The sequence below is a fragment of the Lepidochelys kempii genome, chromosome 1, assembly GCF_965140285.1.
Source record: "Lepidochelys kempii isolate rLepKem1 chromosome 1, rLepKem1.hap1, whole genome shotgun sequence".
Taxonomy (NCBI): Eukaryota; Metazoa; Chordata; order Testudines; family Cheloniidae; genus Lepidochelys; species Lepidochelys kempii.
The window spans coordinates 187,787,262-187,804,923 of record NC_136380.1 but is presented as its reverse complement, the minus strand read 5'-3'; the positions used below and the strand labels follow the sequence as shown (position 1 = coordinate 187,804,923).

At 43.4% G+C, this 17,662-nt stretch overlaps 1 protein-coding gene across 7 annotated transcripts in view; it reads right to left on the bottom strand.

Annotated features, from left to right (window-relative positions):
- The window catches only part of LOC140895389 (DDB1- and CUL4-associated factor 6), a 247,164-nt gene that overhangs the window by 82,098 nt on the left and 147,404 nt on the right, over positions 1-17,662 (bottom strand). For all 7 annotated transcript variants that reach the window (XM_073304939.1, XM_073304947.1, XM_073304957.1 and 4 more), the window contains 4 exons: positions 17,429-17,542; positions 16,283-16,418; positions 12,304-12,518; positions 2,312-2,405 (listed from right to left, as the gene is read on the bottom strand). In XM_073304939.1, the coding sequence (XP_073161040.1) occupies positions 2,312-2,405; positions 12,304-12,518; positions 16,283-16,418; positions 17,429-17,542 (559 nt within the window). The remainder of the gene's footprint in view (positions 1-2,311; positions 2,406-12,303; positions 12,519-16,282; positions 16,419-17,428; positions 17,543-17,662) is intronic.

Here is a 17,662-nt window from a genome sequence, read left to right as displayed (position 1 = left end):
GCCAGCAGCAGCGCAGAAGTAAGGGTAGCAGTACTGCAACCCTCCCTACAATAACCTTGCAAACCACCCCGCACCACCACAACTCTTTTTTGGGTCAGGACCCCTACAATTACAACACAGTGAAATTTTAGATTTAAATAGCTGAAATCATGAAATTTACTATTTTAAAAATCCTATGAGGGTGAAACTGGCCCAAATGGACCGTGAATTTGGTAGGGCCCTAATCATTCAGATGGAGGAACTGCGTCCCCACTGATTCCTGACACTGCCTGGAGGAAAACAGGAAAATTACCACTGCCTTGGGTTCTGAAAACTCTGGGTAATGGGGTGGGTGGGTGGGAGAGTGTAAAGATAGTGTGATTAAAAAAAGGAATTGTTAAATTCACATTAAGCACACACAAAAAGAAAAAGACCTAAGAAGGAAAAAAAAGTATTTTCTGTAAAAACATGAGTTTTCTTAATTTTCAAAGGTTTGTGTGTTGAGCTACATACGAGTGTCTTCCTGTGACCCTGAATATTCTTTTGATCGGGCAAAAAGCAGCAAAGCTTGTGATGTATTTTAAGATACCTAAACTTTTGGACAATTTTAAAGCGTATCTTTTTACCTCAAAGCATTACATAATTTACTTCCATTATTTTCTTGGTTTCTTGATTTTTTCCCCCCCATTTCCTGACACTTTTTTCCTAAACTTCTTGTTGACAAAGTTGCTAGGCTCATGTGGCTAAAGACCTTTTAGCCATTGATTTCGAACATGTGCCTAGCTGTCTACAGCACACAAGAAATTAAAGGCTGTACCTTAAGCTATTACTCCTGTAATTCTTGTAAAATAAAACAACTCTGCAATTGTTTATAAATGTTTGAAAGATTTTTTTTTTGCTGAAAAAAGAATGGACATCCGAGGCAGCAAAAAGATAAGTGGACTTGCCATTCCTCTGAATACCTGTGAGAGCTGCCTAGACAGATGGCCCAGAGGAAGAAGAGAGGAATGTCAGAATCACACCACAGGCCAGAGCTGGAGTTTTTCATTTTTCTTTGTTGCTTCTCTTTTTCTAATGTTTGTCAGTTTTGCTTGGTTCCAAAAACACTTGCTGCAGAGGAGGGAAGCAGGATGAACGAGAGAGTTTTCAGTATCCCTCTCAAACTTCAGATCAGCTGGAGATCAGAAGTGACCGTTTATGTGAGAAGCTAGAGGGACAGAGAGACTACAGGGTCATGGGAAAGGCTTGAGGCAAAAGGGATGGACACACAGAAGTTTTCCGAGGTAGGAAGAGGTGAGTGGAAGAGAAGACCTAGAGGAGGAGATGAGAAAAAAGGACAGATTTTAGGAAGTAGGAGAACTAGCACAGCCACTTTTCAAAACCTTTTCAAGACAGACCATTGCTAATATGAGAAAGCAGGTAACCAAAAAGAGAAGAACACCGAAAAAAGTAAAAAGAAAAAAAGAAAAAACATAACTGCCAAGAGGAGAGGATGCAGACAGAAAGTGAGGAGCAAGAACCAAGTAGGAGCTGTAGCCAAGAGGTGATGTGAAAAGAAATAAACTTAAAAAATGAGTGGGGCCTATAGAAGTGTGGAGTATAAAAAAAAATAATCACACAAATACACATGAAGATAAGCGAAGAGATCATTATGGATATGCAGATGAAAATGCACTGAAGGGCAAAGGGGAAGATGTCATTAAAGAAAGACAGCAACGTTCCACAAGCTTTCCAACTTAAAATGCAATAGGATCACTGTTTGCTGACCCCACTTTATTATTGGCAAAGCAATTTTTGGACCTATTAACTGCCTGTATTAACAGCGTATGGTTCCAGCCACTGCGTAATACTACTTTACAGATGTGAAAGCACAGGCATCAAAATTAAACGACTTGGCGACTGTCACTAATGAATCAGTGGCAGAATCAGGATTGAAACACTATTGTTTTGATTCCTAGTCCAGATTTAATTATTACACAGTATTTCCTCTTGTAGCTTTAGCAAAAAGTAACGCCGTATCTACATTAAGGAAATTCACACTGATGTAACTACATCAACGTAGTACATTAGTGCAGCTTAATTCAGTAAGTCTTATTTCACACAGGTGCGGTGCACCTACACTATTAACTACACTGATTAGAATTTCCCTAATGCAGACAGGGCATAAAATTTACTACATTCAGTACAGCAACATTTTTCATCTTATGTTAAGCTATAAGTGAAATATTCTAAAATATGGGTGTGATCCTTAAAAACTGCAGATAATTTTGTTTTTAACACTTTATATACTTCAGAAATACTAGAAACAACAATTAAAATAACCACACATTACCATCTCTTTCTCGTTCACTCTCAGGCCTTGCTCTTGGTCCCGTATCTGACCAATCCCCTCTTAGTCTCAAACGTTTAACAGGAGGTTGCCGTAACTAGAAAAATAAAGATAAGCAATAGTATTATATACAACTAAAAAAAACCCAGCTTCCTACCTTTCATAACTGTTATTCTTCGAGATGTGTTGCTCATGTCTTATCCATTCTAGGTGTGGGCGCATTCATGTGTACAGTTGGAGATTTCTGTCTTAGCAGTATCTGTAAGGTCAGCTATGGCCACGCTCATGCGCTGATATATTAGGTGCCGCTGGCCCTACGCCCTCTCAGTTCCTTCTTGCCAGCAACTCTGACAGAGGGGCAGCAGGGTGGGTAATGGAATGGACATGAGCAACACATTTTGCAGAACCACAGGTATGAAAAGGTAGGGAACCGTTTTTTCTTTGAGTGCTTGCTCATGTCAGTTCCATTCTAGGTGACTCTCAAGCAGTATTCTTGGAGGTGGACTCAGAATTCACGGTCTTGCGGCTTGCAGCACTGCTCTGGCGAAGCCAGCATTGTCCCAGGCCTGCTGGGTAAGTACGTAATGGGACATGAACATTGGACCAACGACCAGGTGGCCCTACAGATGTCCTGGATAGGCACTTGAGCTAGGAAAGCTGCCGAAGAGGCTTGTGGCCTGGTTGAATGGGCGGTTACGATCACTGTAGGGTGCACCTTTGCCTCATCCTAGCAGCAGCGAATGCAGGCAGTGATCCAAGAAAAAATTCTTTGAGCAGACACTGGACGACCTTTCATCCTGTCGGCCACCGTGACAAACAATTGCATAGACTTACAAAATGGCTTGGTCCTTTCAATATAGGAGGTTAGCACAACCTAGGGAATGCAATCTACACTCCTCCTCTGACTTATGTGGTTTTGGAAAAAAAACAGGTAAGTAAATGTCCTGGCCCATATGAAACTGGGAGATTCCCGGCTCCTCCCCACCTTGGGCAGAAAAGCTGGGTGCGGCCGCAGCTGGACCTTGTCTTGTCTTTGTAAAAGACAGTATAGGGCAGTTCGGAGGTAAAAGCCCTGAGACCCTGCAGGCAGATGTTATTGCAACCAAGAAGGCAACCTTCCAAGAAAGGAGAAGGAGAGAGCAGGAAGCCAGAGGCTTGAAGTGGGGGGTCCTGTGAGCCGTGACAGCACAAGATTCAGGTCCCACAGAGGGACGGGGTCCCTTGACATGTGGGTAGAGGCACTCAAGGCCCTTAAGGAATCTGGCAGTCATGTCATGGGCAAAAACCAAGCTGCCCTCGAGAGGCAGATAGAAGGTCGAGACAGTGGCCAAAGGGACCTTGATAGATGAAAGGGACAGGCCTTGGAACTTGAGATCCAGATGGTAGTCCAGGATTAACTGCAGCGAGGCCTGCTTGGGCCGAATGCCTTTATCCGAGGTCCAATAGGCAAACCACCTCCATTCAGCCAGGTAGGTAGCTCTGATGCAGGGTTTTCTGCTACCCAACAGTACCTGCTGGACACCAGATGAGCACTCCTGCTCCTCTGCATTTAACCATGCAGCAGCCAAGCCATCAGGTGCAGCACTGCCAGGTTTGGATGCAGAAGACTGCCGTGGTTTTTGGCAGGTTCAGCCTGAGCAGTAGCTGTAACAGAGCAGCCACAAGAGGTCCAGCAGCGTGCCAAACCAGCGCTGGAGTGTCCAAGCCGGCACTATGAGGCTCACCTTCGCCTTGTCCTGCTTGATCTTCATGAGGATTCTGTGAATTAATGGCACTGGGGGGGAAGGTGTACAACAGAGCCCCCGACCACAGGAGCAGAAAAGCATCCAATAGGGAGTCTCTTTTGATCACCTGAATACAGCAGAAAACGTGGTATTTCCTGCTCTGCCTGGACGTGAACAGGTCCATCGGGGAGTCCGGCACCTCTGGAAGATGATGCTGACCACTTCCGGATGGAAGGACCACTCGTGACAAGACTAGAAGGTCCTGCTGAGGCAATCTGCCAAGGTGTTCGGCTATGAGATGGAAGTCCGAAAGCCTGCGGGTTTCTTGGCAAAGGGCAGACGACCCTGCTTGTTGATATAGTAGATAGCCGTTGTATTGTCTGTCAGGACCTGGACCATCTTGCTTCCTATGTGAGGTAGGAAGGCTTGGCAGGCCAGGTGAACTGCTCTGAACTCCCTGATGTTTATGTGTAGGGAGTGATCGTGACTTGACCAATGACCTTGCATGCTGAGATCGCCCGGGTGGGCTCCCTTCCCCAGGTCCGAGGCATCGGAGACAAGGGTCATCAGCGGGGATGGAGCCACGAAGGGAACCCCCTCCAACACAAATGCAGGATTCTGCCACCATGCGAGTGATGACAGGATGGGGTCTGGGACCTTGACTACCAGTCCACGCTATGTCTGTTGGGGATGTAGACCGATGCCAGATGTGTCCGCAGGGGCCTGAGTGTGGAAGGTGTAACCTGAAGATACTACATTAAGCATCAAATGGTCCGAGGTCAGCAATGACCAGGCCAACTGGAAGGTGCACAGGCGGTTGAAGAAAGGAGGAGGGTGGATCCTGGGATGCGACTGGGACACCGTCCTCGAGCACACCATCAAAACACCTGCTTCTGGCCACCTTGGTTCCTGGAAAGGACAGACTGACCAGACAAATGGGAAGACAACAGGTGTCACTGCTTAGACCCCTTGTCTCTATCCTTTCTCCTGTAGATGCTCAGCCAGGGAGTTCCCAGGACCTAGACTGGAGAGGCGGAGAACGGAATGGCTTTCTGGCCTGCTGAAGGGTATGAAGGTCAAAGGCGCGGAGGGTGGCATAGGAGTCTTTAAGGCCGGGGAGACTTGCATCCATGAGCTCAGAGAAGAGCCCTGCCACCTCAAACAGGAGATCCTGAATGGTGGCCTGCATCTCCTGGGGGCAACCAGGAGCTGCACCTCATGACTACCATAGAGGCGACCACCTTGGCCGCCAAGTCCATAGTGTCCCAGGCCACATGGAAGGCCCCTCTTGCCACCACTATGCCTTCTTCCACTAAAGTGGCAAACCCCTGGGCTTGGTCTTGTGGGAAGATCTCCCTGAATTTGCTTAGGGAGTCCCACAGATTAAAATTGTACCTGCCTAACAGGGCCTGGTGGTTAGACACCTGAAATTGCAGGCTGGCTGTTGAATAAATTTTCCTGCCAAACAAGTCCAGTCTCTTGGTGTCTTTGTTTTTTGGCATGCCACTGACTTGGCTCTGCCTGTCCCTTTCATTAACAGCAGACATGACCAGTGATGCTGCTGGAGGGTGTGCATACAGATATTCTAACTGTTTTGCAGGGACGTAGTACTTCTTTTCCGCCTTCTTAGAAGTAGGCGGAATGGAAGAGGGGGGTCTGCCACAGTGATTTGGCATTCTTAAGGACCCCTGGGTGGACGGGCAGCGTGACCCGGGTTGGGGTGGAGAAGGATATAACATTAAAAAGAGGTTGGACTCCTCCACAAACTAAATTTTCAAGTTCAATTTGGAACCCACTCTTTTAAGGAGGACCTGGAGCTCCTTGAAGTCGTCGGGGGTACTGCCCATTTGTGAGGGATTCACCATCACTTAGTCCGGAGACGACGACCACCGGGGGAGGGTGGATTCCTCTTCCCTCTCCGGGAACGGTTCCTTATGCATTGGAGCCTGCTGCGCTGCTCCCGTGTTGGATTCAGTACCATGTTCAGACTCCGGTGCCAACAGTGCCAGAGGCAGTTTGTCCGAGGTAGCAAGGGAGGAATGGTGGGAATAGGGGACCGGCATTACAGGCACACCCCATGGGTTCCAGTATGGCCATTGAGTGTGCCACTATCCCTGCTGCCATGCCGCTGCTGCTGCTACCGTACTGTTCTCACAGGTCGGTGGCAAATCACCCTTCCCCATTGAGGGGCTGAACTCCGGGTCCAACTTGGACCACTGCCCTTCTGATGATCAGGGCGGAGCCGTTGAGGCCTGAGTCTGCCAACTGACCCTGGTCAGCGATGAGTGAGACAAGGTGAGGATCAGTGCCTGCCCGATGAGCGGTACTGGGGAGTTGGAAACTGGTGCTGTGATAGGGAGCGATCCCGTCCTGATAGGGACCGATGTTTGCGAGACCGCCGAGGCCAGCGGTTCTCAAACAGGGGTCCACGAGCCCTTTCGGGGGGGGGCCACAGAGCCCCACAGCTGAAACCCGGTGCCTGGAGCCCCAGCGCTGAAGCCAGCGCCCACCCCTGCCCCTAAAGCCAGGAGGGCCCTCAAGCAGATATCCCGCCCCTTTTGGGTTCTAGAGCAAAAGATGGGTTTTTTTGTTTTGTTTTTGTTTACAGATTCTACATTTGTCCTTTCTATGGGACTCCCCCAAGCACTTCAAACAGCTGTTGTGGGGGTCACTAATAGGCATCGGCCTGTTGCATGATGAGCATAGTTAGAAGCGGGAAGGGGGGGGACGGACGGGGACGAGGGGGGGGAACGACGGGACGGACAGGACGTGCCAAGCTCCAGGGCAAAGTCCCAGCTGGGACTTTAACTACCAAACTAACTAACACTTAACTTAATGGCTAACTAAGTACCTACAAACTATAAACAAAGAAGATAGACAATGGGTTGTAAAGAACCGCTAACACTTTTGCAATGCAAGACAAGGTACTTTGACCAACCGTCATGGGCCGTAAGAAGGAACTGAGAGGGCGTAGGGCCAGCAGCACCTAATATATCATCGCATGAGCATGGCACTCAAGGGGGCACCACAGCCAACCCTACGGATACCGCTAAGGCAAAAATCTCCGACGACTGTGCACGTGGGCGCACACACACATCTAGAATGGAACCAACATGAACAAGGACTCGAAGAACATTGAGTATATAGGTGAAATAAGACAACGTTAAGGCCAATTTTAGTCACACAAAAATATTAAAATTTCAAGCTACGACTCCCAAAACAGCCACAACCCTACCCCTTGCACAGAGTTTATTCTACACAGTATTAACTTTAGTGCATTAACCAAGGCTCTGTTTATTCCAAAATAAGTGGGGCCTAGATTCTGCAGCAAAGTCCCTGGACTCAGCAATATCCCTAGCAATTCTACAGTAGCCAGAGTTGTAATTTAAATGGTGGGCTTGAATTAAATATAAAAATGAATACAGTCAGTACAGTAACTTGTGTTGATATTAAATCTAATTTATTTTACCATGCATTTTTATTTTCTGTATGATGCAGATTTTTGCACTGATGACACATAACTATACCTTAGATCAGTGGTTTTCAAACTGTGGGTCATGACCCAGTACTGGGTCACAGAATGTTAGGCACTGGGTCATGGCAGCTCTGGTCAGCACCACTGACTGAGCCGTTAAAAGTCCCGTCAGCAGTGCTGCCCAGCTAAGGCAGACTAGTCTCTACCTGTTCCAGCACAGTGCTGTGCCCCAGAAGCAGCCAGCAGCTGGTCCAGCTCCTAGGCGGGGGGCCATGGGGCTCTGTGCGCTGGCTCCGCACTCCCATTGGCTGGTTACCAAACAATGGAAGCTGGGGGAGGGCAGCAGTGCTTGCGGGCAAGGGCCACTTGCGCTCCTCCGCCTAGGAGCTGGACCTGCTGCTGGCTGTTTCCATAGCGCAGTGCGGTCTGCAATGCCAAGACAGGCAGGAAGCCTGCCTTAGCACCCCTGCTGCGTTGCTGCCCAGGAGCTGCCCAAGGTAAGCCCACATCCCAATCCCCTGCCCCAGCCCCCCAAACCTTCCTACACCCCAAACCCCTCATCCCTGGCCCCACCCCAGAGCTTGCACCCCCAGACCAGAGCCCTGATTCCCTCCCACACCCCAGTACCCTGCCCCCTCCCCCACCCAAATCCCTCATCCCCAGTTCTATTGTGTTATGGGCATCAATAATTTTCTTCAACTGGGTCACCAGAAAAAAAAGTTTGAAAACTGCTGCCTTAAATACTGTCGGGACAGGAAGAGGAAGTAAAGGTTTTGGTAGCTTAGCAAGGGGCAGCTAGGGCTCAGATGACCTAGAAAGGCAGTTCTGGACTATGCAATAAGCATATTTACTAGGTATTTCTGCCTAGACAATCAGCAGTGAAATAATACTGAAATTTAAATTATCTTTAGTTTTGAATGAAAAAGCCACTGAGGTAAAGGGGGAATTTGTAGCTCAAAACTATTGTTTCAGACAGTCTGCAGACTCAAGAAGATAACACTACACCACATTCACGTTTTCAAGGCTATTCTCACAACCATAGCATATTTCCTTTTACAGGAAAAATTAGATTCTGGAGCAAAATTCTGCAGTAACAGGGGGATTCCAAAGCCAATTCCACACGTTTGTAATTGCTTAATATACAGGTCCTCCCGCAACCTCCCGCTCCACAGTGTCTTGGCAGCGAGGTCACCCACTACCAACCTGAATCCCTTCACTCCCTGCAGTCTCTCCTTTCTTCTATCTGTCATGTAACTTTTCTGTTCTTTCTCCTTCTCATCTTTTCTTTCTTTCCTATTGTTTTCCATTCTTTTACATGTTTTTGCTGATTTCTCCTCACCAACTTCGTTCCCCATTCTCTTTGGTAGCTCTAATCACTTTCCCCATTCCCCAGCAGGCTACACGTTTCTGGAGGTTCAGGACCATACAAGGCTGAGGAAAGTACCATGAGAGCAAAGAAGAGAAACTTGAGGTGAAAGGCTGCTGCCTGAGCCTGTATCCCTGAATTGTGATCTGTTCCAGCAGTCAGATACATCATGGGCCACAGTGGGAGCAGGACAGGAAGGTGAGAGGGTTTTTGAGGAGTCACCCTCAGCAGCCTCTTTGGATAACTTCACCGAAGAGTTAACCTGGGCTCTTATTCAGGTGTTGCCATTAACCGGGCTCTCCATCCAGACACACACAAACTTTTGACCCAAGTTCTATGGTACTCTCAACCAGGCCTACTTGGCCCATTCTGAGACACAGACTAACACCCAAGAGAGGCTTTCATTTGGGCAGCTAACCCTTCACTATCCAGGAGGATGCAGGTTAAGCCACTCAAGTTCTGATAGTCCTCCAATGACCTTCCCACAATTCCTCTTATGCCCAGGACTGAAGTTTTCCCACAACCACAGAGTGGCTCAGCTTACTGCAGCACAAAGAACATGGTATATGCTCCAAGAAGGCCTCGCACCTCACATAGGTGAATTCAGTATGCATCTGATGAAGTGAGCTGTAGCTCACAAAAGCTTATGCTCTAATAAATGTGTTAGTCTCTAAGGTGCCACAAGTACTCCTTTTCTTTTTACAGATACAGACTAACACGGCTGCCACTCTGAAATGAAGACACTGTAACTTGAGTTTGGTTTATAGCATGGCTGCTCACCTGGCATTAGGCTAACCCAGGTCCTGATCACTCAAGTAACTTTGCAGTGAAGATACATACTTTGTAGCATGCATAGGGAATGGGGGAGTCACCGGGGATGTTGAGGGAGGAAATAGAATCCTGCCCAAACTTTGTTTACCCTCTCTTCTGTCCTGCAACTCCCGTCCCTCTCAATCACCCTTGGTTAGGTAATACTCCCTTAATACACGTTCTACACAATGAAGAAATGCCTGAGGTGTATATGATCAGAGAAAATGGTGCTGCTGCTGACAAACAAAAGATTCTTCTGATGCATTCATGTGGAAACAGATGAGAATGCTGCCATGGAACCCATAAGTAGTAATGAAAGGGAGAAGCAGGAGAAGAAACATTCTGATCAGTGGCAACCTAATGGCCAGGAAAGGCTAGAGGTGGAGGGGAACTCCATCTCTTTTCATTTACATCACCAAGGCAAGTGCTCAACTGCACAGAAGGCAAAGCAACAGCTTTAGATAAACTGCTGTTATTTTCACCTATCTCAGTCACACCTGTTCAAATCCAGCTAAGGTTAGCAGTGACTGAAAAATGCCATATAACTGCTATTTGGCAGTCTATGTGAAATGAGTTGGTGGTCTCAGTCTAGTCCCACATAAAAAAAAGACAGCACTATGGTTGGGACTGTTTGACACTCTAGTTAGCAGTCTCAAAGCCACCAAGAATTAAAAGGGCAAGGAAATGTCAACTCCCCTCTTCGCTCCTTGAGGTGGTCCTTTCGGGTAAAGGTACACTGGCAGGGAAGCATGGGGAATCTTACACTCACACTCGACTATGCTGTGAATAAATTCAGAACATCAGTCTCCAGGGCTTATGATCTGGCACCTTCCGCTAGGTAAAAGTTTACACAAAAATTTAAGAAACACTAGATGAATCGTTCTAATTCGGTTTTATAACTGTCTGACAAGCTCTTAAATAATGGCTTTCAAAAAAAATCTTAAATAACTTCATCAATATAAACTAAATTTACTAACAGGCCCTGCATAAATTTCACAACAAACATTTTTCATAAATATCACTAAATACTTAATGTAGATTTATGTGCAATAATTTATGAAAAATCTTTTGCACAGTACAGCACTTATGAGCAAGTAGTGTGTATACCCTTTAGTAACCTTTAAAATATGTTGACTAATAAGCTTTCGTAAAGACTTGGACAAAAAAGGCCATTGATAATTAACAAACCTCTGCAGTATAAAGGAGCTTGCACAAATGAGTTTTATACGGTTTTAGTGGAATTTTGTAGACAGAAATTCATCTTGAATTAAAATGTTGAAAGTTTTCGTAACCTATAGAACATAACATTCAACTTATAAAAATTATATATTTAAAAATACTTCTAGATTAAAAGGTATTCAAAGATTATAAATTAGAAAAAAAATTTAATTTTTCTCTTTTCTGTTTCACATGTATGGCACACAGTTAAACAAAACAAACTCATTTTTGTTACTGAGACATACTATTTTAAAATACGTATCAATGAGTTCCTGACAGGTCTGTTGATCCTTCTTGTTGCTATTTCTGTCTTCAGGGAAATATGCTGTTATCACACATTGCTGCTTCTATATCTCGAACAGAATTTCATATAAGTAAACTGTTCCAGCGTATCCTGCAACTCCAGCAGAGTAGACTTTGCCAGTGCTGTATGTGTGGACAACTGGTCTTAAATGTAAAAATATCCAAAATTCCAGCATATGGCAACAAGCAGAGGGTCACTGCTTCCAGAACTGCATTTTGCCATTAATTCATTTAAACAATTTAAATCTTTCATTCCACTTTATGGTAAATAGCATTCACTCTATGAGTCCAAACTAGAAAACCGCTGTGTGCTCACATAAGGCTCAAAACCAGCAGGAAATAAGGAATTTCAATGTGCTAGTAGGCAGGCAGTGAAGAATCCATTTAGGATAACTTTGCCCCATTTGCCATCAGCATGTTAGCCACAAAGGGTCAACTGCAGGGAAACAAGTTGGGGATGGAGGATGTTAGTACTGTCACATAAATGGAGGTGTAACTAGTGGACCTACACGCAGCAAATATCAGTGACCTAAGCTCAGTGCTGAAGGGGAAAGGCAAACTGCTTTTTCCCCCATATGAGCCAATTCACAAGCTTCAGTTTACCTGTGGCCAAGCAAAACCTTTTCAATTCAGGCTCTGCTCTATTTCACAGGATTAGACCCTATAAAAACAAGTTCTGCTGTATTTTACAGTTTTTGTAAAATCATTCTCTTCTATTACAGCATTGCTGAGTACAAAAACAAGGCTACTAAGATACTTTCTTTAAGAGCCCCTGTTTTTATAGACTGATTTTTTTTTTTTCCTAAAGTATCTTTGGGCAGAATTTTCTTATGCCCAAAAGAGAATTTCCTCAGGTTTTGTAAATTTCTTCTGGTTTATAAAGATTAAGTATTACAGGAAGAGCTCTGACAGTGATGGTTTTCTGTCTGCACAATGTGTGATGGCACAGTGCCTTGTACATTCAGGGTCATATCACACAACTATTCTTTCAGCAATATTGTCAAATTCATCTTTAGGGCAATACCATTGGTGTCAATAATTACACCAAGGAAAAACTGCCCAAATAGATGACAACAGATCATATTAATCACTCACTCACCTCTTCTCTTCTCTCTTCTGCAGAAGGAACTTTAAGTTCTCGGGCTGTGTCATCCTTAGGGTCAAACAAGTATATGTAATCTGAAGAATAGCTAACAAGGACCTCCTGCCCATCTTCACTGTAGCACAGAGATGTTACCCTGCAGGATTTGTTATTAAGATGTGGAGGAACAAAACGTGCAACCATTCCTGTAGTGCCCCGACCAGCATAATTACCTAAAACAATAACAAAAAAAAGTGCAAACTATAACACATTTTCAGTTTGCAAATATATGGTTAACAAAACAGCCAAAATAGTATGAATTATAGCTAGAGAAATACTAAATATGGCACAAAAGCGACAAGTCAGATCTTGTAAATATTTTATTTTGGTACTTTAACCTCTCTCTCTTAGTGTACACACAAGATTAATGTGTTATATAGCATATCACTTGCCACTGTATCTATAACACTTATTGGAAACAGAATGTTATCAATACTAAAAATATTTACAATACAAAACACAATAATTCAAATTACCACAACCAATTAGAGAAGGGATCTAAAAGATATTCCCTTCAACATTTAAGGTCATATTGCTATGTACACATACTTATCTAAAGACATGTGGCATATGTGGTGATGATATTCCTTTGAAATTTCAAAACATAAATTGCATTTCTCCTTTGACCAACTCACCTGTGCTTTACCCACTAATGAATCTCCACTGGAAATATTTATAACCTTCCAAACCTCTGAACAGATTGAAAATAATCTCTTTTACAAATCATTTACAGATCTCTTTTTTCTGACATGTATGGATTTCTCTCCAAAACTAAAATGGCCTGCAATTGAGAATATTCAGTGCTAGAATAATGACAAGTTCAGTGTGTACTACCTCAATGCATCAGGGATAATAATGGATTCTTTATACCATAGCAGATGAGCTAGGAGTCTGCTTTTAAATGAGACATAGCATTTGCTGCCAGTACTGGTGTGCCAGCTCTTAAAATCACTATATTCTGCACAGAACAATTATACAAGTGTCTAATGTTTTTTTATCATTTTCCCTCTCCCCCTTACAGGTCTATACAGCTGAATTCAACACAAAGGCAACAATGCTTTGAAGATAGAGAACTATGAAAAAAAGTAGCAATAAAAAATGAAATTAAAGTATTTTTAAAATAAGCTTCTATGAAATGTAGTATTTAGCAGTTTGATGATATTGTGTAGTATAAAAGTTTTACTGACATGCATTTGGGATGACTGCACTCCCACCCAAAAGTACTAGAAAAAAATAAACTAATCATGTATATATTACTGTTACTTTGCATGGTGTTTGAGAGATTAAAAGATTAAAAGTCCCTGCCCTAAAGGTTATTTCCCTGTCAAAGTCTAAGTTTTCTACTTCCCACTGTTTTGACCGTACAGCCATTCATGAAAAGGTTATAATTTTTATTTTTATTTTTACAGTGAGAAAAAAGTATTTTTCCTACTTCTACCAAAGCATCTGAACAAATTTTCCTCATTATTCTAATCTTTAAAACTAAAAAATCGCTTTGGGCAAAGACCAGAACTAGAAAGTTTCATCCCAATAACTCAAGCTTTCAGAAAGTTCTGAGCAACTGACAATAGGGTCTTAGAATAGAAACACTGTGCCAGATTTGACTATAGATATTGTAGGGTGACCAGATGTCCCAATTTTATAGGAACAGTCCCAATTCTAGGGTATTTTTCTTATATAGGCTCCTATTACCCCTCCACCCCGTCCCGATTTTTCACATTTGCTGTCTGGTCACCTTAAGATATTGCTACACAATCAAGCTATATTACACATATGTGCATGTACATTGGCACACCCCCTTCACTGTCTGTTAGAGGAAAGCAAAGACTACTTGATTTATCTGGGTAATAGGGTGACCAGACAGCAAGTTGGAAAAATCAGGACAGGGTTGGGTGTAATAAGAGCCTATATAAGAAAAACACCCAAATATCTGGACTGTCCCTATAAAATTGGGACATCTGGTCACCTTACTGGGTAAGGACTAGATTCAAGCTTTCACAATGAGACCCCCCACACATGTCCCTCATTGAATTTTCACAGCAAAAGAAATACCCAGTCAGACTATCTGTGGAGGGTAGGAGAGGAAGTGATAGAGACTTCAATGCAAACATACAATGGCTTGTCATGCTGGTTGTCTTAGGCATTTGATACCTTTGGGCTTGCATGCAAACTCTGAAACAACCAGCCACAGTGCGATTAATAAGACAGTAGTTTGCTCCTTCTAAATTGACAAAGTAAGACCCTGCATATCTTACTTCTCATAGAGCTCCACAAACCAAAGGCCAGCTTAATTCCCATAATAGTTACATTTGAAATCTCTGTTTCAAGAGTTGATCACATCCCTAAGGTAAAACAGTTTCATAATTAAACAGTGTATTAAATACTCCAGTCATTGTCCGGATGTGCTGGAAGGATAGGAGACACTGGATGTGGTTTAACTAGACCACAACTTTATGCTTAAATGTCTGGGAGTACCCGGCAGATAGAAGCGTACAGTTCAGGTAATTCCATGATCATTTCAATACACACCCAGGTGGCTTCTGTCAGCCCTTCCCCTTATTGATCCTGGTCCCCAACCAACCCACTACTGAGTTCTCACCATCCCCCACACACTCAAATGAGGCTCTAGGGGTGACTGTCGGGGGGGGGGGGGGGGGAAGAGATAGGCTCCCTGCCATACGAGTCATAGGAGCCCCAAACCCCATTTCCACTCCTTTAAAGAATACCACCTCTAAATCCTTTATCGATCCATTTTATCCAATCACTGTATGCCTCTTCTATGGAGTACCTGACATCTGCCACACATTTATATAATGAGTTGTGACATCACAGAGTAACTCCCAGTTCATATTTATCCCAGCTAAGCCCCTCAAACCCGCTGTGCAGAAGGAAAAAAAAAAAAAAACAAGAACAAAAACCCAATTCGTGTTCGCCAATCTGGCAGTGAAGGAAAATTTCCTTCCCAGCCCCTTGAGAAAGGAGTGACTAGTGCAATTCTCACAGTGGATCTTGACAAACCCCAGTGTTTCACCACTTCCATGGGTGAAAGAATGGGTGCTGCTCCACCTGGTCGAGATAAAAAAGGGCTTTTCCTGCACCAGCATGGACCAATATAGTCCTCCCTCTCTTCAGTCATCTGGGGGGATGGATCAGCATCCCCACGCTGACCTCCTCTGCAGCTACAGCAGAAAGTTACTCCCTGGCTCTCCAGCCCTGTAAAGGGTCACACACCTTTTCCAACAAGCCAGACAACAACCCACACTGTTTAGCATGAATGATCTCACCACACATTATCTAAATTTAGAAACTTGGTAATAACTTTAGGCAAATATTGAAGGCTACTAGTATGTCAGGAACAGTGACAACTACTGAGAAGTTAAATGTTTTCTATGAGAATCTGTAAAATTCACAAGATCCCTTTCTGCAAGAAACTATTTTCTAATGAAGCAAAAGCACACAAACATAGGGCTGACATGGATGCAGTAAATGTACATGTCACTGAGACAGTTCCTGCCCTCATTTTTACTAGAGAAATGTGGCATGCACAACCTAGAGGTGCAATCATACAGTGCTCCAGTGTGGTTTATTTTTGTAAACAATTACTTGAATAAAGACAGAGCATTGCATACTGGAACCACTAGTCTCTGTGTGCTGCACGTTCCAAGAGAGCCCTAAGAGACATTATAGAATTCCATGTGCTGCATTTAACCTGCAGGAAGTTTTGGCCACCTTAATAATAGCATTCACTGTTTATTTACAAATAATCAAATAATCTTTCAAAATATTTCCCTGCAGGCTTTACTGTACTTTTTAGTAATATCCAATATACAATATTTTTTAAAAGCCTAGATCTTACATAAAACTAAGCTTAAGTCATAAACCAGACAAACTAGAACTGTCTGCTGCTAGAAAAATTTACTTAATGTTTACTTCTCACCTGTTGCTCTTGTGCCAAGCATTCGCCGGTCATATATTCTTACTGAGCTATCAGAACAGCCCACAGCAAGATAGTATGGTATTGGAGGACAGATAGCTACAGAGGTGGCAGCACGTCGGCAGTTTATTAAAATATCCTGGAATAAAACAAAGATACTGCACTTACAAAATAGCTCCTAAGCATCTGAAGTAAAATACTACTGGAAAAAAAAGATGCAGCCCCACTAGTCAAGGTACTGCAATCATGTTTGTACGAAAGAGCCAAATCTGGCCCTATACAGATAGGTGGTAAATGTGTTACAGGGAAGAGTTACTGCAATGGACAAAAGAAATCAGAGAATGAAAAACAGCATTATATCAACCTAAAAAAAGCTAAGAGTTAAGGGTAGAGAGGGCTAACAACTGCTTGGATTTTCTTAAACAAAGAAATCAGGATGTGGATAGAAAGAATTGCAAATAGGCAGGAAGTGTCTAAACTAATTCAAAAGGATTAGAATAGATTTGGTTTATGGGCAGATAATTGAATAGAGGAATGTCATGTAGTAAGAGTAATGTAACAAGACTGGGGACCAAAAATAACCAAACCCTAAAATGGAACACAATGCAGAAAACAGAACAGAAGAGACTGGGACCAAGGGGCAATATGTATAACACACATTTTGGGGGTCAGTTTTTATCTAGATCAGTACCAAACGTTTTCTGGAATCCAAACACTATGGATGAAATTAATACCATCCAGGGAGATACATCAGTGATTAATCTGATCTAATATGTTTATTACACCACTATTTTACAGAGGCTGCTCGACAGTTTAAAGTTGCAGCTGAGCTTCCATTATAAGCTTAATTTACAACACCACCTCAAAAATGCACAAAAAAAAGCCATCACAGCCTCAGGATTGGAAGGTTAGGTTTGAGGCCAAGGTAGAATTTTTCTACCAAGTTTGAAGTAAACCAAACCAGAGGTTCATAAATGTACCTCAGATGTACAGAGTCCAAACAGCACTCTTTTCTGGCTCCAGGATAATCTCTACAACATGCCTCAGTCAGCTCATCGGGGCCCTCAGAAACCTTATTAGGGTTCAGATTCTAATATTAATACTATAGCCCTATATTTCTGTCATCTTATTGGAAATTTTGGTTCTTACATCTTTACAATCTTCTTTTGTGCAACTTGTTTTGATTCGAGTATCAAACCACCTTACAGTTCCGTCCTCACCGCAAGAGAGGAAAGTATAGGGATCATTTGGTACTGTCATAATCTGAAATGAAAAAAAGTCAGTACCATTAATAGTTCAAGAAAGAATATAATTTTGGGAATAAAGCCTTTAATATTAGTGAGCAATAATCACAGGGTAATTTTTAATTGCGCTCAAGATTTC